We start from the raw sequence: 22,693 nt of genomic DNA, 5'->3' as shown, positions 1-22,693 counted from the left end.
GTGTGATGATGATTAGAATGTAATGAGTGAAAACTAAAACAATATTGAGGCAAGGTGAGAAATGAATCAAATTGAAAATTAAATGGTAAAATTGGTATGGTGTAAACATCAATGTGAGGGAAAAGTGAAGGTGGACTGGTTGGGGAAGGTAATGAGTGATCAGGTGTAAATTAGAATGGTGGTCAACCGGAAGTGAAGGTGAGGGACCATAGTGGAGGATCATCACCAAAACGCCCCATATAGGGGAGGAGAGATGAAGTGACTAGAGAAGCTGTGAGATATACCTGTGTGAGGGGGAAAAAAAGAGGAACCAGTCCAACCATGGTTGTGAAGGCAATCTGACGGAGAGCTCATAGAATCCTGGGCCACTCTAGGGCCGTCGCCCGTATATATATATATATATGCCACCACGGGCATGCCCCCAACGTCACACTGCATGAATGCAAAGGGGAGGGGCGCTGGGACGCCGATGTCCAGGCGGGAAATTGGCCGGCGCCGACACAGCCCCTCCAACCACTCACGCAGATGGACAGATGGATGCTGTGCAAGCGTCGTCCTTAACTCATGACGTCATTGGTTGTTAGGACGCTGGTACCTGGAAGGTTGCTTAATGAAAACCTGTGGCTTTGTGTAAGGCACCCTGGTTAAAAAAGGCTGTAATAGATCACTATGACTATAATATGCAAATCAGGATCAAGTATGAAAGAATGGAGTGTTGATTATTGCCTGCAGAGTTTACTTCTCTATGCAGGCTTTTCCTCTCACTCAGGACAAACCAGATAAATAAACAAATGTACTTTTTTACTTTAAGACCCCTTTCACACCGAGGGTGTTTTGCAGGCGCTATAGCATTAAAAATAGCGCCTGCAATCCGCCCTCAAACAGCTGCACCATTGTCTCCAGTGAGGGCTTTCACACTGGAGTGGTGCGCTGGGAGGACATCTGTAAAAGTCCTGCCAGCAGCTTCTTTGGAGCGGTTTGGGCAGTGCGGCTATAAAGCCAGCAAAACGCGCGCTATTGCCGGCGTTTTAAATGCGCCGCAAATCCAACGGTAAAATGCTGCATTTTACCACCGACGCTATGGCCGGCACAGTGTGAAAGGGGTCTAAATTTACTTTATTTACTTTACACGAAACCCTCACCCATTCTCTATAATAAAGGTAGAATAGAATATTTTATTTTATTATCTTACTAAGACCATCCTAGTAAATATTAGCAAATTTACAAAAACTAAGCTATTGTGCGGCGGCACTTGAGGCCCCCTGTATTTACCATGTTAACCACCCCAGTTGCACACCGTTATATATAAAAATGCTGTAACGTAAGAATGCTTTTAAAAAATGTTTTCGTTGTTTTTATTAATTTACAAAGTGCAAAATGACTGAAAAGAAGAAAAATGGAAAAGCCAATCAATATTTGGTGTGACTACCCTATAGCTTTAAACCAGCATTAATTCTTACACTTGCATACTTTGTACACTTGCACAAAGTTGGGGTTTTTGTAAGAATAGTGTTGTATAAGACGTGTATAATTAACCAATTATACCAAGCAGATGATAATGATCAATTTCATATGTAGTTTGAAGAACAGTCACTAACTGAAATGGCTGTATAGGAAGCTTAAAACTGGGTGGGAATCAGCCAAACTCTGCTACCAAGGTTAGGTTGTGGAAGACCATTTCATGTCGCAGGTCATTCACCATGGCAAGACTGAGCACAGCAACAAGACACAATGTAGTTACACTACATTAGCATGGTCTCTCTCAGGCAAAGATTTCAAAGTGGACTAGTGTTTCAAGATGTGTTGGTCAGGCTCTTTTGCAGAAGAACAAAGAAATAGGCAAGATTGAGGACCATAGACACCGTAGTCGGCCATGGAAACTCAATGCAGCAGGTGAAAGACACACCATCCTTTCTTCCCTTCATCAACTGGTGGAAATTAGTGGGACCCAAGTACACCCATCCACTGTCCAGAGAAGTCTGGCCTGCCTTAATGGAAGAATTGCGGCCAAAAAGCCATATATCTGACAAGGCTAACCCACTCAACTATGCACAAAAACCTAGGAACTGGGGTGCAGTTAAATGGCAGCAGGTGCTCTGGACTGATCAGTCAAAATGTGAAATATTTGGCTGTAGCAGGAGGCAGTTTGTTCGCTGAAAGGCTGGAGAGGTGCAATAATGAGTGTCTGCAGGCAACAGTGAAGCATGGTGGAGGTTCCTTACAAGTTTGGGGCTGCATTTCTGCAAATTGAGTTGGAGATTTGGTCTGGACCAAAAGTGTCTTCAATGCTGAGAAATACAGGCAGATACTTTATCCATCATGCCATACCACCAGGGAGGCATGTGATTGGCCCCAAATTTATTCTACAGCAGGACAATGACCCAAACATACAGCCAATGTCATTAGGAACTATCTTCGGCATAAAGAACAAAAAAGTCCTGATGATGGTTTGGCCCCCACACATCTGTGTTTAGTTCTCCCAAAATGTTTCGAACAACCTACTGCCGAGTTCCATCAAAAACTTTGTGCAAGTGTTCCTAGAATTGATTCAGTTTTGAAGGCAATGGGTGGTCACGCCAAATATGGTTTTGATAAGGATTTTTCTCATGTTCATTTATGTTCCATTTTGTTGATAAAAATAAACAAAGTAATACTAAACACACACATGTGGATGATGGCACTGTAATTATTTTAATAAAAAAAAAATAATAATCTTAAGTACCCTTTTCCTAATTAATATACAGCTGTCACATGATCCAGATCTTTCCCAGCCTTTCTGAAAGAAGACAAAAGCAGGAGGAGCTTCTAGTCCTCTGCTGCTGGTGACATGTTAAAAAAAAAGTCCTTTTGGAATGCAGAATAAAAACAAATATCAATAAACTGTTTTAAATTGGCATACAAATATATATTACATTTTTTTTTTATTATTTTGTGGAAATAACATGATGTGGCTGGATTTCTGCTAGTCACAGGCTGTGTCACGCCCCTTGAGCCTGTGTCTTTGTATAAGGGAGAGTCCAAGCCTCCATTAACGACTTGCCTACTGGGCACTTTCACCCCCTTCCTGCCCAGGCCAATTTTCAGCTTTCAGCGCTCACACTTTAAATGATAATTACACGGTCATGCAACACTATGCCGAAATTTAATTTTTGATAATTTTGTTTTCACACAAATAGAGCTTTCTTTTGGTGGTATTTAATCACTGCTTGGTTTTTTATTTTTTTATAAAAAAAAGAAAGGCCGAAAAAAAAGTCTTAGTTTCTATCAGATTTTGTAAATAAGTAAATTGTCTCCTTTACTGATGTGCGCTGATGAGGCGGCACTGATAGGATGCACTAATGAAGTGGCAGTGATTAGGCACTAATATGCCACTGATAGGTGGCACTGGTGGGCACTGAAAATCAGCACTGGCGGGCACTGATTGATGTAACCGGCAATGATTGGTGTCACTGATAGGCACTGCTGGGGCTTTACAGTAATCAGGGCACTGATGATCGGTGCCCCTCCTGTCTCCCCTGTGAGGAGATTCCACTGATCAGCTCTCCTCAAGGAGAGCCGATAAATAGCACTTCCACATTTACATGTTACCGGCTGTGATTGGACACAGCCGATCACACAGTTATAGAGCCCTGTCATTGGCTCTTTACTGAGATCGGGTCACGCTGTGTCCTAGGAACATGGTACGGCCGCAATCACTGCGCTGTATGCACGAGAGAGGCCATTCTGGGGCGCCGTCATGACGTCATCCCAGAACGGGAGCCACACCGCTCCTCCGTCATTGTGTTTAGCTGGTTAGTGGGCATGGAGGAGGAAGGAGGGAGTGGGCTATCATTTATCACTGTGTATATGCCTACACGTGTGAGACTATAGTCTCATGGGCTGTTTAGATATGATAGGGAGAAAATACTCTGCAAAGAAATTCACTGAAAACTGAACATCTGCAGAGTTGCCACCACAGCTGCAAAATCCCTAGCTAAATTGGGAACATGAACCGAAGGTGGAGATAGAGAGCAGCAGGATCAATCTTTTTTTGCAGAACAAATAAATCTTATAGTGACTAAGTGAGTATGAACAGCATGTAATACAGCATTTATTGGTAGTTTTTTTTTTATGATGTGTTTAGTGCATGCTACTGTATATTATATAAACTGCTACTTGTGTTTCCCTTCAAGTCACCAAACACCGAACTACATGTTTTAGTCCATTTCCTCCTGAGCCCAGATGCACACTTTGCTAGTGTTAGATTAAAGCCGTCTTGTTTATTTTTCATATTTCTCTTATATTCACCGAGAATACTAGGCATTGTTTGTTATGTAACACACAGAACTTTCCAGTTCCGCCCAGGGATCGATCCCCCGGGTAACAACCCTCCAGCCTGCCATGCAGTCATCAGTTTTATTTTGCCTAGTGAAGGAGAAGGACCTAGGAACCCTGACAGGTCCATCGGCCCGTCTTTTTTTTTTTTTGGTCTGCAGAAGCTTGGCTTTTTGCGCAAGATGATAGATCCTGTGATCTGCTATCAACAGCCGGCTGGGTGACAGGCTGGATACCCTTATCCTTGTAGTCTCCCTAGTCTGGCCATCGAGCGTGTGCAGGTTGCAGATACGGCTCGGCAGGCCATGACATACCTCAGCTCCAGAGGTGGTCGGTGAGCTTTTATGCTCCGGTGCGTACATATGACCGGGCTACTGATGTCTGCGTCACAGTGTGCTGGGCCAGCAGCCACCCTGTACAGATCAGTGAGTGGGTCTGTTATGGAATGTCTTTCAGCTCTTCAGGACTGGTAAGTACAGCTCTTCCTGCCTCGGTGGGGCTGAGCAACTGGGCATTCCCTGGGAGGTCGATTTGGGAGGTCCCTCACCTCCCTCTCTTCTCTCCCTGTCTCCCTCCCTGGGGTGATGCTACTGAGCGGTGTGTGTGTGTTTGTGTAGGGGCTCTCCGGGGGGCTCTCACCTGGGGGGGTGGCGCTACATGCCCCTGGAAGTTGTCTGTGAGGCTGTGTTTGTGTCCTGTGTAGTGCTTGGGGCTACTGCCATTATTCCTCTCTGTCCCTCATGGTTCTGCATTCGGGTGCCATTTTAGGTGTGGGCAAGGGAAAGCATGCTCTCCTGGGCTTCGGCGGCCATTTTCCCTGTGATTTGTCCTATACAGGAAGTCGGCGGCCAATTTCTAGGAGCCTGAACATGTTTTTCAGTGTTCTCTAGCGGCAGCATGTGCTCTGGCGGCCATTTTCCCTGTGTCTCCAGTCCTTGTACTGGACGCTGGGCGGCCATTTTCTTTGAGCCTGAGCACACTACAGAGCGCTTCCAGCGCCAATAGCAGCTGCTTCCACTGACACAGGGCTGTTTCCTCTGCACCTGGGAGCCAACAGAGAATACAGACACTACCTGCTGAATAGCGCAGAACCTCTCAGGGTGGTGTGTCCTGCGGGAAAGAGCCCCTCAGCCAGCAGCAGTAAGGAGGGTGGGACTGTCGCTGTCCTAAGTCCCCTTCAGGTGGCAGACAGGATAGGGTCAGCATGGCTTCAGAAACTGGTGTTTCTTCCCCGAAATCCAGGCAATTGCAACCGGGTCACCTGCGGACTGCGCAGTGCCCATGGACACCTTGTCTGCGGTCCTCAATTCGGTCCATGCCAAGATGGAGGCGGTGCATAGGAGCAAAGGTGCTAAAAAGCGGCCCCGCCCCACCTGTCCTCTGGGTAGAGCTCTGACGCAGACTCGGGTCCTGCTGAGACTGGTGACCCCTGCTCTGTCTTGTCAGATGATGCTGACCAGGACCGTTTGGACAGTGAGGATAAGTCCCCGCCCCGGGTCCGTGCGCGACAAATCGCTTGTTGGAGCACTTATCACAGCTGTGCATGATACCCTGAAGATTCAGAAGCCAGCAGATTCCTCTGCTGAGGTAGCGGTTCCCTTTGGGTCCTATAAGCCAGCCCGTTCACCTAAGTTGTTCCCATATCTGACTTATTTTGACAAGTTCATTTACAAGGAATGGGGTCGACCGCAACTGACCTTTTCGGTTCCCAAATACATGGCGGTGCGTTGCCCCTTTGAGGAGAGCCTTCTCAAAAAGTGGTCAGCTCCTCCGGTCGTGGACTCCCCAGTATCCAGGTTAAACAAAGTAACCACGATCCCAGTAGAGGGGACTCCTGCATTTAAGGATCCCATGGACAGGAAGGCCGAGGCAGTGGCTCGTTCCTTGTTTACGGTTGTGGGGTCAGCCGCGTGACCAGTACTGGCATCCGCACTTGTGTCGCAGACACTGAGTGGGCAAAACTGTTGCACCGTGAATTGGGTGAGCAACAGGCTTCCCCTGTCTACGTGGAACTAGCAGACCAACTAGTGCAAGGCCTTAAGTACGTTTGTGACGCGGTCCTGGATACTCTCCCCGTTATCCAGGGCTTCAGTGTCAGCAGTAGTGCTGAGGCGCCTGATTTGGTTAAAATGCTGGTCTGCTGACCAGGCATCTAAAAAAGCCCTGACAGATCTTCCCTCCCTTGGCAACCGCCTCTTTGAATGACATTATTAAGAATGCCACTGGTGGTAATGTTAGGTGCTTCGTCTCCTTAATAATACCCCTGGTAGCCTAGGCTAGGATGGAAGAGCGGAGGTCCCGATCACCGGTGGACAGACATCACACATACACGATTGTACGTGAATAATGACTGTGCATATTGGAGCACACACAGTAGTTTTATTTAGTTTGAGCTAAAGCACAGCCCTGTGGTTTAGCCAATCAGGGACTGCCACATAAAATATGCAAGATAGTATATTTTACTACGTCATCATGGTTTTTTGTACAAGCAATATTTCTGCCTAGTAACAAAAAGCTAAATATATACATTTTTATACAGTTTAAAATGTTTCTTAGGTGTGGTGCAAGACAGGCCTGTGGTCTAACGCCATGAAGTTACTTCTGCTCTTAAAAAGGGAAGTAGCTTAACCGCATCCATCTGTTCTGAACAGATATCTAACTTTGTGATAATTCTAAATGCCTTGTACAAGAAAAAAACACATATGACCTTAAGCAATAGGTTTCTATGTCAAGCTAACAGTAATTTTTCCATTACCCAAAATGGATGTCTTCTAACAAGATGGTTCCCTCATTACCTTATAATCCTCCCTTTGATCATTCTGTGATTTACATAATGATCATTCCTTTTCTAATTTAATAGCACAGGCTTCATACTCCGAACCCTTGTGCTCTTGGTTTTTATACCATACCGTTGGATCCTTAACAATGGAAGTGAGTTTCAGATCCTTCGGAGCGGCCGTGTTTCCCTTTTTACATAAACATTTGATTATCTTATAACAGGCATATAAAAATAGAATGAAGAGAATCACAGTGACAATTGTCATGGCAGCATTTCGGAGCCAAGATATTAATCCCCCAAAACTAAAACTGCTCGAGAAGGGATCCCAGTTTTTTCCTATATTCCTTGCCTCTTTCTGTAGTTTATTTACCTCTTCCCTGTGTTGGGCAATAACATCATAGTAGTCTGGGACTTCGATGCTGGTATTATGAATCCAGGTACAGCACTCATAATCCTCAGTAGTCTCACAGAGGCCAGTAAGGGCTGCACTCATACTTTCTATAGCCAACTCATGTAGTTCTAGTTGCTTCCTAATTGCCCTAGTTTCTAGATTTAGTTTGGTTATGTCATCAGAATTTTCCTCCAGAATCTCATCAATTATGCCAGTGTAATTATTTAATCTTTTCATTAGGTCAATTCCCCACCCTGTCCAGGAAGGGAACTATGCCCAGGCCATATCTTTTTCTAAAAACAATTCTCGTTTATTACGGTGTCTAAGGGGATATCTAGGATGCATGCTAGCTTCAAGGAGGTGACTTCCCTTGTTATCCCCTAATACCCCCATGATAGGAACCAGGGCTGCAAGGTAACACCACCCCTGGGGTTTGGTTGGGATCCAGGGGTGACAGAGTTTGCCGCAGCATATATATATGGTATTTCCTAGAGCTAGGGGTCGTTTATGGAACACGTTCCTAAGAGTATCAGAAAGGCCAGAGAGCACCAGAATTGACATTAATTGGTGTATTGTAGTCTTGGTACTGGAGCTAAGAAAGTCTAAAAAGGTGGCATTTAGGGTGGGATCTGAAGTATGGAAGAAAGAAGGACTGTTAAACGATGTCATTGAAATGTTAAGTTTTGCTTGTTTGCAAACCTCGGCTCCATCTGTGGTGTTTCCCAGTCGGAAACACCAGTCTGGGAAGTGGCTTCTACCTATAATTTGGAAAGTGAGGGTTTTATTTGGAAGGGTCCTAGTAACATTCGTTAGGACGATAGGGGGTGTTCCATTAAGGAGGGGGGTAAAATTCAAGGGGACTGCCATGAGAGGGATTCTAGCTGTACTGGGATGTAGCTTGCTGCAAATCCAGCATTTCTCAAAACCGGATTTTTGAGCATAGCTATATTTGAATTTTAGTAGTAACATCTTGCCAGTCAGTCCCTTAGGTGACTCATTAACGGGTACAATACTTCTACTATGTCTTTGGCCGGGGGTATTATTCATCTTAGGTGGTCCACATATCCCTTTTAATAGACCTAAGTCTTCTGGATGATATATACAGTTGGCTATAAACCATGTGGGCAGGAATACAAGTAGTACCAGACTACCCCAAAGGCATACAGCCTTCCCTGACACTGAAGGTAAAAACATTTCTACAAGTTCTTATGCTTGTCCTTCTTCTTCGCTATCATGTAGGGTTTCAAGGGTTAATTGTCCAATGCCTTCCTGAATCTCTTGCAGTTCCGGTCGCTGTTCGGGTGGGTCGGGTTCTCCTTCAATAGGTGGGGGGTCGGGGGTTGTGGGAAGCGGTGGGCACTTTTTCAGCCTGCTGGCGTGGATCCAGGTGTTTCCTTGGTCAGTCAGGACCGCAGTTCTGGACACCTTTTCAACCTTCCAAGGTCCAGAGTAGATTGGTCCGATCCTCTTTTTGTGGGCCAGTTGCTTGACTAGCACTTGATCTCCTGGGATGAAGGGGTGTGTTGGCTCTGTGGAGAGAGGCGAGAAGGTGACAGAAACTTGTTCGTTCATTTCATGAAGCATACTTACCAGGTTTTTCACGTACATTTCCTGTTGGGAATAAATGTCAATATCAGTGTCTTGGTCTAATGGGGGTAATTCTATGTTTGCGGGGACTCCCATCAAAATTTCAAAAGGTGAAAGTTTCGTTCTGGCATGGGGTGCCGTTCTAATCTGGAATAGCACAGAAGGGAGGTGATCAAGCCATCCCTTCATTGTGCCCCCTGTGGCCTTTTTCAATTTATCCTTTATATTTCTATTCATTCTTTCCACTACCCCTGCGCTTTGAGGGTGATAGGGGATGTGTAGTTTCCATTGCAGCCCTAACAATTTAGCCACAGCCTGGGTAACTGAGGAGCTGAATGCAGGTCCCCTATCTGACCAAATAGATGTTGGTATGCCAAACCTACAAATCCAGTTATTCAGCAAGCATTTTGCTGCTATATTGGCTGTCTCACCTGCACAGGGAGTGGCTTCAACCCAGCCTGAAAATTTATCTATGACAACGCACAGGTATCTTAGGTTCCCCTTTTGTTTTGGCATGTGTGTGAAGTCTACTTGTAAATCTGTAAGGGGACCTATTGGTGGGGGTAGATGACCATGTAGGCCATGCCGTTTGCCCTGCACATTGTTTTGAGCACAGGTAAGGCAACTTGTGGTCAGGAGTTTGACTTGTTTGTTCAAGGCGTTTGTGCAGAAAGATTTGGTGTACATAGTGGCTAAAGGGACGGCACCTATGTGTCCTGGACCATGAAGGTAGGAGAGAATTAGAATACTGCTTGCCTCAGGTATTCCCAATATCTTCCCCTCTTTTGACCACAGACCCTCTGGGTCTTTGGTCAAGCCAGCCTTCACCCAATACAAGACATCTTCCTCAGTGGCTAATGATTGCATTTGTGCCACTACAGATTTAAAGTTAGGACAGGTGAAATGATCCTTAAAGTACATAGACGTGGGGGTGGGCTCCTGGGTGGAGGACTGGGCTGCCTTTTTCGCTTCTCGGTCAGCTAAAGCATTTCCCTTGGAAAGTTTGCTATTATCTGAAGAATGTGCTTTTACTTTAATTATTGCCACCTCTTTTGGGAGCAAAATAGCCCGAAGAAGTGCCTCAATCTGGGTAGCATTGGAAATAGGTTTATTATCCGCTGTTTTAAAACCTCTTTTAGCCCATATTACTCCGAAGTCATGCACCACCCCAAATGCATATCTACTGTCTGTGTAAATGTTCACCTTCTTATCTGTAAATAAAATGCAGGCCCTGGTGAGGGCTTCTAGTTCAGCCACCTGAGCCGAAGAGGGGGGCAGTGGTTTGGCTTCTAATACCTTGTTTGGCAACTGGACTATTGCATATCCTGTTTGGAAGGTGGAATCAGAGGGACGGGAGCAACTACCGTCCACAAAAACATCGTCTGCATTGGTAATCGGTACGTCGGTGAGGTCTGGTCTTGGTGATGTGATAGACTAGTGTTATACAGTCATGAAACTGGTCTGGGTCTTGTGGTAGGCGTAACATGGAGTGCAAGAGACGGACGGCAGGGTTGTTGGCGGGAACATATTTGAGAGACAGATTGTCTGTGTTCATGAGGGAAATCTCATATCCACTGAGTCTTTGTGAGGTCATGTGTTGGGTGTTCATGTTCTGTATGAGGTGGGTGACAGAATGTGTGGTGTAAAGCGTCATCGGGTGTCCCAAGACCATTTTGTTGGCATCTTGTACGGCCATAGCACAGGCGGCTAAATTCTGAAGGTATGATGGCATGCCTTGAACCTGAAGGGGGAGTTTTTTAGATAGGTAGGAGACAGGGCGGTAGCCTGTTCCATGCTGTTGTGTCAAGACCGCGGCAAAAGAGGTCCCCGAGACTACACAGTATAGTTGAAAAGCTTTACCATAGTCTACCAACCCCAGGGCGGGTGCACATGACAAACTGTTCAATAGGGCCTGGAAGGCCTTAAGCCGTTCCTCTGTCCAATCAACCTGCCTAGGGGCTGTTGAGGCGGTGGCCTCTCTTAGTATGCCATCATAATGAGAACAGTCGGGGATCCACTGGCGGCAATACACCACAGCGCCCAAGAATGAGAGCAGGGCTGCCTTGTCTTTTGGGGGGCTCAGAGCTTGTAGGGCTGCGGCGCGTTTGGGGGAGACCATCCTTGTTCCCCCTTTCAGTATGCACCCCAAGTATTCCACTTGTGGCATACACCACTGTATCTTCTTTCTGGATGCTAAATGCCCAATGTGGGCTAGATGGTTCAACAGAGATGTGGAATCGACCGCACAATCTTCAGCAGTGCGACTGCACAAGAGCAAGTCGTCCACATACTGTATTAGCACCGACCCTCGCTCAGGCGTCCAAGATTTGACAGTCTCATTGAGTACCATAGAGAAGGCAGCAGGACTATCAACATACCCCTGAGGTAGGCGTGCCCAGGTTAACTGACCCGTCAACTGACCCTCCGTCCAGGAGAAGGCAAACATAGGCTGGGCCTCTTCCGCAATGGGAATTCTAAAGAAGGCATTTGCTAAATCAATCACTGTGTAGCATAGAGAATGTGCCGGTATACATGAGAAGATAAAAGTGATGTCTGAGACTAGGGGTGGGAGGGGAATCACTTGTTTGTTTACTGCTCTGAGGTCTTGGACGAGTCTCCACTCGCCACTGGCCTTCTTTACAGGGTAAATGGGTGTGTTCCAGGGACTGATGATTGGTTTCAGGATACCTTTTGATATGTAATCATTAATTTGAGGGGAGATGCCTTTGACTTTCTCTGGGGGTAGGGGATACTGTTTTTGATATTGTATCCCTGCATCTGATCGCATTTGGGGTGCATATGGTGTGCAATTAATAAAGCCCACACTACCTTTGTTTTCTGCCCAAATTGTGTGATGGTCAAGGGAGGAAGGTATCATCAGAAAGAAACTCCTGTGTGCATGTCTTTTTGGGCTGTGTAAGTCACAAAGAGGGGAACTTGCAGTGAGGGAGCCGTCTTTGTCAAACTTAATGGTAATGTTCAACTGGGATAGTAAATCTCTGCCCATTAGGGACACTGGACAGGAAGTCAGGACAGCGAAACTCTGCATACATAGCTCTAGTCCATCCGGGGTAGAGACTGGTAAAGGCGGGGTGACGGAATGAGTGACCGATGTCCCATTTATTCCAATAGAGTGCCCCTCAGTACACAGTGGTGTGTCATACCTCTCATCATTTAATGAGCTAAAAGTGGCACCTGAATCAAGCAGGAAACACACTATGTGGTTGTCTACGCGTAATATAACTTGTGGTAGACTCTTCCATGATAGGTTGTGGCACACCAGACTGAGGGAAGGAACATACTCTAGGCATCCCTATTGGGGGTGTGTTTGTCGGGTAGACGGCCACTGCATAGGGATTCGAGGGGGAGGTCTGTTAGAGGTTGGGGTGTAGGGTGGCTGTGCAAGCGCATGGTTTTGAGATGGTGTTTGGGGAGGTGGCGGATATTGGGGGTACCTTGTAGTGTGAGGGGGGGGGGGGGCGATTAGCAGCATTGTACCCCCTTCCCCTGCCCCTTGGATAGCTCGCCCTCTGTCTATATGGGCACTGCGATTTCCAATGTCCCTGTTCCCCACAATTAAAACATCCTTGGTCAGGTGGGTAGGGCTGCATGGTCATGAGGTGCGGTGGTGAGGATGAGGTTTCAGGTGTGACTAGGGTTTGTGTTTGTGTCAAGGAGGGGAAAATTCCCCCTTTTTGTTCAAAGACTCCTGAAGTCTCTCTGGACCTAGCGTCCTTCATGAATTCATCAGGTGCTTGCTCTGCCCATTTGGGGTTTGTGAATTTGAGCAAGTGCGTCACTTTGGGATCGCCTCCCGACATGATGGTAGTAGTAAATAATTGTGGTGTGGCCCCATCTACAGCTTTCCATAGGGAGTATACTCTGGTACAGTAATCATAGAATTTCTCTTTAGGTCCCTGCTTGGCTAGGATCAGTTCTTGGAGTGCAGATGATCCTTTGTATAATTTAGACCAATGACCTCCCATGCCTTTCCAAAAGGATATCCAATCCTTATCGGTCTGGATATGGGCTGTCCATAGGTCGTCTACAGGGGCTACTTCTGGGCTGTCTGGGTCTACAATGCTAAGAATACTTTTTATGTCATCTTTGTCAAGCCCTGTGCCTGCACTATATTTTGCCAGAAAGGTACCTGCATCTCGTGGATACTTCTTGGGATTGGGACATAGTTCTTTTATTTTGGAGAGTGTACCCAAAGGTAATGGTATATGCACCTCGGTGTTCCCCATGGTCATCAAAGGTGCTTTGAGTGAAGCCCCTACTGCTTCTCTCTGTTTCCTCTTCTATGGATAATGTCCCTGTTTTACTAATTGGACCTGACTCCTCAGTTTTGGGAATAGGTGTCTCTTTTGTATGGCTTCTTGTAGTGGTGGGGGGCAGTGCTATAATCCTATCCTGCGCTTCTTTCAACATTTCCTCCTTCTTCCCTAATTGCTTTCTTAACTTTTCTAGTTCCTTTTGTAAGTCCTCCATCCTATGTACCTCTCTCTCTTTTCCCTCCTGAAATTCCTTCTCCCTTACTTCCAAGTTTTTCTGATACATTTCTAACTCTATTTTCCTATCCACTTGTACCTTTTCTGCCTCATTGAGGACTATTTCTTTTTGTTTTAGGTCTCCCATAAGTGTTTCTAACTCAGTTCTCCTTTTCCCTATTCTCTCTTCTTCCTCCTTTTTCTTCTCTTCAAACTCTTTTATTTTTGCCTCTAATTCCTGCATTTCGGGACTACCCACTTCTTCTTGTCCTGTAAATTCTTCCTGTCTCCCCTCTTCCTCTCTGCCCCTACTTATTTGTTCCCATTGGGCCACTTGTTGTGGTGTTGCTGTGGTGTGTGTTATGGCGGCTAGGACTACAGGATCCAGTGAAGGATATAATTGAAGGTATGAACCTGGCGTCCCATCCTCGTTTTTTACCATAACATAAGGTGGGGGTGGACATTGAGGCGGGGGAGGGGGAGGTGAAGGGGGTGCAGGGGCTTCAGCCATAGCACTGGGTCCTATATTTGGAGTAAGCTTTGTAGTTTTATTAATATGCTTCTTTTTATATTTGTGTAGACATTTATCCCATGCATGGTAACAATCTTTTATATATTGAATATTTTCCCACTTCCCTGGAGGGTACGAATTTTTGTGGATTTGGCATATTTTACTTACTTCCTGCCAGTCTTCCTCAGTACAAGGACCATATGGCCCTGGGTCATGTATCCCCAATTGCTGACACCTTTCTCGGACTTGTGTCCAAAATGGTTCTACCTGGGGGCCAGGGATCATATTACTGACAAATTCATAGGGTGATGGGGTGGCCATAGCTTGGGTTGCTGCAGAATTCCCCATCTAGTAGTCTGGGCAGTGTGTGTCTAGTGGCAGGACACAGGTGATAACACCCGGTTTGTCCAACAATCCGGTCTCTGGTCTGGGAGTAGGATCCCTGATCTTTTTTGGGGCAGATGGACTTATATAAAACTATGAAGATTTACCCTTAATATACGATGAAGGGTAAATCTTTCCTGGTGGCGGGATATACCCCTCTTACACCAAGTCTGCAAGAGAACCCCCCTGGTCTGGTGGTCAGTAAAATCCACTTGTCATCTATTCATAGGAAGAGTAGACCTAACGTGCAATGGGGGCAGGCGGATGCTATGTCACTACAAGAGGGCTCCTCATACTCTGCACTCATTTAAACAACAACAATTATTTTCCTTATACTCTATATTAAAACTTATACTCTATATACTTACACACGTACCTAGAGAGAAACAGACATATTCTTAATATACTTTAAGACATGAAATAACCGTATTGCAATACATTTATCAATTTATAGTGCACTTTTTTAAAAAAAAAATTCAAATGGGCGTCCACTCCACCAATCCCTTTGTCACGGGCGTAATCTACTACTTCCCGTGTTAAAAATACTATTACCAATAGTTTTAAGTCAGACCAACCTAGTCGGACTCCCCTAAACCTATAAATTCCTTGCGAGCCCTTTTAACCTCCCGAGGGACCAACCTAGTCCGTCGCGAAGGCACAGTTATTTCTTTTAAATTAAACTAAGTTCATGGCGACCATCTGGACAGAGTAAGTATTCACACCATTCACCTTTTAGGCAAAAAGGAGTAAAGTGACTTACCTGCCGCAAGATGACCCCACTTCTGGTACCAAAACTGTTAGGTGCTTCGTCTCCTTAATAATACCCCTGGTAGCCTAGGCTAGGATGGAAGAGCGGAGGTCCCGATCACCGGTGGACAGACATCACACATACACGATTGTACGTGAATAATGACTGTGCATATTGGAGCACACACAGTAGTTTTATTTAGTTTGAGCTAAAGCACAGCCCTGTGGTTTAGCCAATCAGGGACTGCCACATAAAATATGCAAGATAGTATATTTTACTACGTCATCATGGTTTTTTGTACAAGCAATATTTCTGCCTAGTAACAAAAAGCTAAATATATACATTTTTATACAGTTTAAAATGTTTCTTAGGTGTGGTGCAAGACAGGCCTGTGGTCTAACGCCATGAAGTTACTTCTGCTCTTAAAAAGGGAAGTAGCTTAACCGCATCCATCTGTTCTGAACAGATATCTAACTTTGTGATAATTCTAAATGCCTTGTACAAGAAAAAAACACATATGACCTTAAGCAATAGGTTTCTATGTCAAGCTAACAGTAATTTTTCCATTACCCAAAATGGATGTCTTCTAACAAGATGGTTCCCTCATTACCTTATAGGTAAGAGTACTCTACTCCCACAGGAAGGCTAAGGAGCCACGCCGTAGGCAAGGGCCCTCTCTTTCCGTTCAGAAACTGCTTTTTCATCCGTCCGGAGCTTCAGCTAAACGTCCCCAGCCCGACAGGATGACCACGGAGGGACAGAAACGTGCCTGGAACCGCAAGCCTAACAAGCCTGCGAACAAAAGTACTACTGCATGAAGGTTTGCCTCCACCCATGTCTCAGTTGGGGGGGGGGGGGGGTCACCTTCTGGAGTTTGCAGCCTGGTGGTCCTCTTGACTGTCTGACCAATGGGGCTGCGATCTGATTTCCACTGGCTACAAGATGGTTTGTTTCTTGGCCGCCAAACAGATTCTTCCCCTCCAGCATAGCCGTTTCCCCGGCTCGCCGGGAGGCCCTCTTGGGGGCAGTAAGGGACCCACTGAATCGTGGGGTGACTGTCCCTGTTCCGGAATCGGAACATTTCCAGGGGTTCTACTCAAACCTGTTTGTAGTTCCCAAGAAGGAAGGGGTTCAGCCAATTTTGGATCTAAAAGCCCTCAATCACTTTGTGAAAGTGCAGAGGTTCAGAATGGAATCAGTTCGCTCAGTAGTCGCTGCACTCCATCAAGGGGACTTCCCGGCGTTCTTGGACATCCAGGATATGTACCTGCACATACTCGTTTGCCTCCGGCATCAAAAGTTTCTGCCGTTTGCAGTCGGGGAAGCCCACTACCAGTTTGTGGCTCTCCCTTTTGGTTTGGCATCAGCCTCCCGAGTCTTTACCAAGGTATTGGCTCCTGTGTTGGCGTTGTTGCGGCAACGTGGGATCGCGATCGTGGGATATCTAGATGATCTCCTCCTGAGAGCATCTTCTGCCTGAGAGTGCCTGCGATCGCCATGCAGACCTTGAAAGAGTTTGGGTGGCTGTTAAACCTAAAGAAGTCGGTTGTAGTAGCGACCCAGCGTTTGGAGTACCTAGGCTTGTTGATTGCTTCGCTTCTGCATGTGAGTCCTGGGTCTCACGGTGGCCTCCTTCAAGGCAGTACCGTATGCCCAGTTCCACACCAGAGTTCTGCAGAAGGAGATTTTGTCAAAATGGGACAAATCTCAGTTGACCTGGCTCACCTGGATCGGCAGATCCAGGCGAGCCAGCTAGTCAGAGATTCTCTTCTGGTGGCTGAGGTCCCCGTTGCTTCAATCCGGGAAGTCGTTCCTTCCTCTGAAATGGACAGTGATCACAATGGATGCCAGCCTCTCCGGCTGGGGTGGAGTGATGGGGGTTCAGTCTGCTCAGGGTCAACGGAGGAATCCAAACTGCCGATCAGTCTGCTCGAGCTGAGAGCGATCAGGCTATGCCTCTCCACATGGTCGATGAGACTACAAGGGCATCCGATCAGGATCCAGTCGGACAACACCGCTGTGGTGGTGTATGTCAATCACCAAGGAGAAACAAGAAGCTCAGGCGCCGCTCGGGAGGTCGCTCATATACTTTGGTGGGCAGAGCGACATGTACCGGCCCTGTCGACCATTTACATCCCAGTAGTGGAGAACTGGCAGGCGGATTATGTGAGTCGCCAGATGCTGCACCCAGGAGAATGGGCGTTGCATCCGGAGGTGTTAAGGCTACTGTCTCTGCGGTGGGGCACACCAGACATGGATCTTCTTGCCTCCCGTCTCAATCGGAAGGTTCCGAGATTCGTGTCCAGGACAAGAGATCCTTGGGCAGACGCGTCAGATGCGCTGGTAGCTCCGTGGGGTCAGTATCAACTGATCTATGCCTTTCCTCCGTTGAAGCTACTACCACGTCTGCTCCGCAGAGTGGAAGTCGAGTTGATTCCAGTGATTCTGGTTGCCCCAGATTGGCCTCAACATCCGTGGTACGCAGACCTAGTACGGCTGGTGGCAGACGTGCCCTGGCGACTTCCATTACGAGAGGACCTTCTGTCTCAAGGCCCGACTTTCCATCCTGCTTTACCATCGCTGACTTTAACGGCATGGCTATTGAAAGTCAGGTGTTGAGGAACAGGGGTCTGTCGGACTCGGTGATCCCCACTATGTTGAGAGCATGGAAATCCTCTTCCAGGAAGATTTATCATCGTACCTGGAAGGCCTACATCTCCATGTGAGGAGAAAGCATGGCATCCGCTCTCCTTTGCTATATCCAGGATCCTGCTGTTTTTTCAACAAGGAGTAGACCAGAAGTTGGCGTTAAGCACCATTAAAGTACAAATATCAGCCTTTGCTGTCTTTTTTCAATGACCCCTGGCATCTCACTCACTGATGAGTACCTTTGTTCAAGGGGTGCGACATGTAGTCCCTCCGGTGCATCCACCGTTACCCCTGTGGGATCTGATCCTGGTGTTATCGGCGCTGCAAAAACCAGCATTTGAGAATATCAGGGAGATCCCTCTCTTGACTCTTTCCCAGAAAGTGGTCTTTCTAGTGGCCATTACATCAGCCAGGAGGGTTTCGGAACTGGCGACCTTGTATTGCAAGTCGATCTACCTGGTTATCCACAAGGATAAGGCGGTATTGTGTCCGCAACCGTCTTTTCCATATTAATACTACCATGCATATGTGTTATAAACCACCAAGTTCAGACAGTGAATGCTGTGATATTCCAATGACGATTATTTGTTTAAATCCTCATTTTCAGGGTGGCAAAAATTTCACAGTGTGTTCTCCAGAGATGGGTAACCATTAATCAAAATGCTTAATATGTCATCTGAAAATGGTGAATGTTTATAGACAATAGACACTTTTAGAGAATTTGAGGGTACTGCAGGATGCACCTCCTAATAACTGTTGGCAAATCTGATCAGCAGTAGAACTGAATTTTCTGCAAGTTTTTAATCATAACTACTGATCCAAATGATATTGCATCTTGATTTTCATTCGTGTATTCCAGTGCATCTCTGGCTGCTTATGAAACTGTGTTTTATGGTCATTTGTAGGGTATATTGCTTCCAATAAAAGCCTTTTTTTAAATGAAAACTTCCAGACCTGCTACTAGAATGGCATATCAGACATATTAAAAGGGTTTGTTTTGTCCCTAGAACATGTGCAGTACAATATTTTCTATTTTTCTGAACAAAACCGCATTCACAGTTAGAAATTGTTAAAGTAAAATTTGCATCCGGCTTCTTCAAATTTTCTCATCACCACAATCAAAAGTGATCGTTGCTTTGACCTCACTTATCGTTAGAAAATCAAATGTTCCGAAAATAAAAATTGTTAAACTAAATCCTGTTATTGCAAGGTCAGCATAAGTTGTTGTTCTTAAATGTCACTAGCTATATACATCAAGGTCTGTTTTCATATGTTACAGTTGTTCAAGTTGGAGGAGTTGAGGAAAGAAAGACTAGAAGACCTGGCAACACTTATCCAGAAAATTTATAGAGGGTGGAAATGTCGCACACGGTTTCTTCTGATGAAGAAGAGCCAGATAGTGGTGGCAGCATGGGTCAGGCGTTATCTTGTAAGTTAATGTTTTCTTTTCCAATGTAACCTACCTCTGGAATTGGTATCTTCATAAGCTGCAGATTTCTATTTAGAAACTACATTTATAGTTTTTAGTCAAGCTTGTATTTCAAATTTTATGACTTTCACCCATAAAGCAGTGGTTAAAAGGTTATACTTGATCAGAATCACTGTACCTATTGCATAGTACTCCTTGCTTCTGTTCTTGTCTGCGTTTCTAAACATTCTTGGCTGAAAACCATTTGAGCAAATTCTGACAGGCAAAGTTTACATAATCAAAGTTGTCGGGGGTTAGAATCCTATGTCCAGTTTTTATTGATGTTCGTGTCTCCTGCTGGGAGTCTTATTAGGAATTGTCAGGGTCTCTTTAACCACTTCGCATCCAGGCCAATTCTGACATATCTCTCCTACATGTAAAATTCCAAATTTTTTTGCTAGAAAATTACATAGAACCCCCAAACATTATATATGTTTTTTAGCAAAGACCTTAGAGAATACAATGGCGCTTGTTGCAACTTTTTATCTCGCACTGTATTTGCGCAGAAATTTTTCGAACACGTTTTTTTCAGAAAAAGCTTAAAAAAAAAAAAAACAGTAAAGTTAGCCCAATTTTTTTGCATAATGTGAAAGAGGAGGATACACCGAGTAAATAGATAGCCAACATGTCACGCTTCAAAATTGCACGCGCTCGTGGAATGGCGCCAAACTTTGGTATTTAAAAATCCCCATAGGCGACGCTTTCAATTTTTTTTACTGGTTACATATTTTGGGTTACAGAGGAGGTCTTGAGCTAGAATTATTGCTCTCGCTCTAACGTTCGCGGCGATACTTCACATTTGTGGTTTAAACACCGTTTTCATATGTGGGCGGGACTTACATATGCGTTCGCTTCTGTGTGCGAGCTAACGGGGACAGGGGCGCTTTAAATTTTTTTTATTTTTTTTTATTGTTAATTTTATTTTTAGTTTTTTAGTTTTACACTTAAAAAAAAATAAATAAAATTGATGGCTTTTATTCCTATTACAAGGAATGTAAACATCCCTTGTAATAGGAATATGACATGATCGGACATATTTACAGTGAGATATGGGGTCAATAAGACCCCATATCTCACCTCTCGGCTGGGAAGAATAAAAAAAAAAAAATAAATAAATAAATAAAACGATCCTGGCTTCCTAGCCAGATCGGCGCCGTTAATTTGAATACCCGGGCCGGGGGTGACGTCATAACATCGCGCCCGGCCTCCGAACGATCATAGAGACTCCGGGGACAATCTAGTCCGCCGGAAATCTCTGATTACTTGCTGGGGCTGGCGGATCCTGTGACCGAGTCGGTAGAAGCACCGGAGGCGGCGGGAGGGGGGGCCGTCCCCTCCCGCCGCCCGTAAGAACGATCAAGCGGCGGAACAGCCACTATGATCATTCTTATGGTGCAGGGAATCGTCGGCTGAAAATGGCAATATCTGAATGTCTGTGGCCTCAGGCATCATTTAGATATAACCACTGAAAGCCCATGACGTCAATAGACATAGTGTGGGAACCAAGTGGTTAAATAAAATATTCTGAAATGGCTATTTAATCAATTGGAAAATTTGCTAGTTTACTGACAGTTGAAAAACTGGTAAGACTGTATGATGTCTTTCCTGAAATGCTCATAAGGTTAAACAACATGTTTTCTGTGTCTTCCTCATTAAACCTGATAGTTCATTTGGAACTCCTAATTAAATAATTTTGTGTGATGCTTATTTACTGATATATCATTATCTTTCCTGAACACAGCAACAGAACAAATACAAGAAGATTAAAAGTGCTACCATTGTGATGCAGTCCTATACAAGAGGATGGAAGGTATACCTTTAGACTTTGGCCATTTTAAGGGGCTTATTTGTAAAGAATATGCAAAATGCAGTGGTTGCAAATGTCATGGCAGTGTGGTGAAGGGGTGCCTTTCTTTTATGACCACCAAACAGACTTGGGGAGCAGAAGACCTCTAAGAAGGGAATGTCACCACAAATTGTAAGTGGTTTTAAATAAGAAAAGAATCAAGAAATGTATTTTTATCTTTGGTAAGTGAACAGGAGGATGGTGTACTGACTGGATGCTTTCCTAAAATTCTGCTTTAAAGTGCCTTGGATAATAGTGATCATCAGTTCTTTATGTATGCATACGTTATGAATATATGCTGGATTTTTATAGCTGGGAACATGGCCTAAAATACAAAAATAATATAAATAAAATTCAAACCAGACTTTGAATTTCATGAATCTAGTGGGCCAATGCCTTTGAAGCAAGATGGCCTAGTCATTTATGGAAAAAAAAGCATCAGTTAAGTAGTAGCGCTAATTTCTGATGACGTTTTGTCACAAAGTTTCATAGGTTAAAATGTGAAAGTTTATATTAACATATACTTATCTTTATAAATGTTATGGCTCTGCAAAAGTGATGTGACAACATTTAACGGTTAGCGTCTTCTTAAATTCTTATAATACATTGTTGAAGTATAGTATGGTAGAATGAGAGAATCCTGGCTTCTTCCTATATGTAACGGGACACTGATTTCTTCAGATAACACTCAATGTGATTGTTCAAATCAGTGCAGTTCAATAATCAACAAAGCGCATATGTTATGAAGTCTTAGTAATGTGTTTTTCTTAGTGTGTGGGTGTTAATTTATATTATTAAAGATATTAAATTCACACTTGAATAACTTGTCTGAATAGTGCTATACTCTTTTTATGTTCAAAGGCCAGAAAGATCCTTCGGGAACTTAAATATCAGAAGCTCTGCAATGAAGCAGCTACTACAATTGCAGCATATTGGCATGGAACACAAGTAAGGCTCTTCCCAACGTTTCTTTGCAGCTGTGGAATATGGAATCTAGGCCACATTATGTTGTAAAAGATTGTACTTGCTTTTTTATGATATAGCCAAATAATCGCTATCACAAAACACCAGCTGTAACAAGTTCTACTTCCCCACCAGTCACTTCACTACTTGTTTTCCTGGGTCACATTCAGCTGGGTCCTCTCAACAGTTTACGCTTTTTAAACCTCAATTTCAAATGCATCACAGGCGCGAAGGGAACTGAGACGACTGAAGGAAGAGGCTAGGAATAAACAGGCTGTTGCTGTTATAAGGGCTTACTGGCTTGGACTTAAGGTATTCCACGCATGCGTCCAAAACCACCTTCACAATCACTACCTAATGCTTATAATCACTAACAACATCTGTAATGTAGGGTAGTGCATGCTAGCCATTTTAACAATTTAAAAAACAAGAATTTGGTTTGTTCCCTGCATCAGTGCTGCATGCTTCGGTTAGTTTGTAATTAATGAAAATAACAGGCAACAAATTAAAATTTGCAAAAACCAAGGAGATCAAATTTATAAATCAAGTTGCATAAAAATGAA

At 44.7% G+C, this 22,693-nt stretch overlaps 1 protein-coding gene across 5 annotated transcripts in view; it reads left to right on the top strand.

Annotated features, from left to right (window-relative positions):
• The window catches only part of MYO1B (myosin IB), a 420,293-nt gene that overhangs the window by 313,317 nt on the left and 84,283 nt on the right, over positions 1-22,693 (top strand). For 3 of the 5 annotated variants that reach the window (XM_077448749.1, XM_077448751.1, XM_077448747.1), the window contains exons 20-23: positions 19,133-19,282; positions 21,063-21,131; positions 22,029-22,115; positions 22,356-22,442. In XM_077448749.1, coding sequence (XP_077304875.1) covers positions 19,133-19,282; positions 21,063-21,131; positions 22,029-22,115; positions 22,356-22,442 — 393 coding nt within the window. The remainder of the gene's footprint in view (positions 1-19,132; positions 19,283-21,062; positions 21,132-22,028; positions 22,116-22,355; positions 22,443-22,693) is intronic. The other 2 variants (XM_077448750.1, XM_077448748.1) reach the window with 1 other exon arrangement.

Source organism: Lithobates pipiens, unplaced genomic scaffold (assembly GCF_037356315.1).
Source record: "Lithobates pipiens isolate NorthernLeopardFrog02 unplaced genomic scaffold, aLitPip1_a1.2 Scaffold_22, whole genome shotgun sequence".
Classification (NCBI taxonomy): Eukaryota; Metazoa; Chordata; class Amphibia; order Anura; family Ranidae; genus Lithobates; species Lithobates pipiens.
The sequence above is the reverse complement of the archived record's forward strand: the minus strand, read 5'-3'. Positions and strand labels throughout refer to the sequence as shown.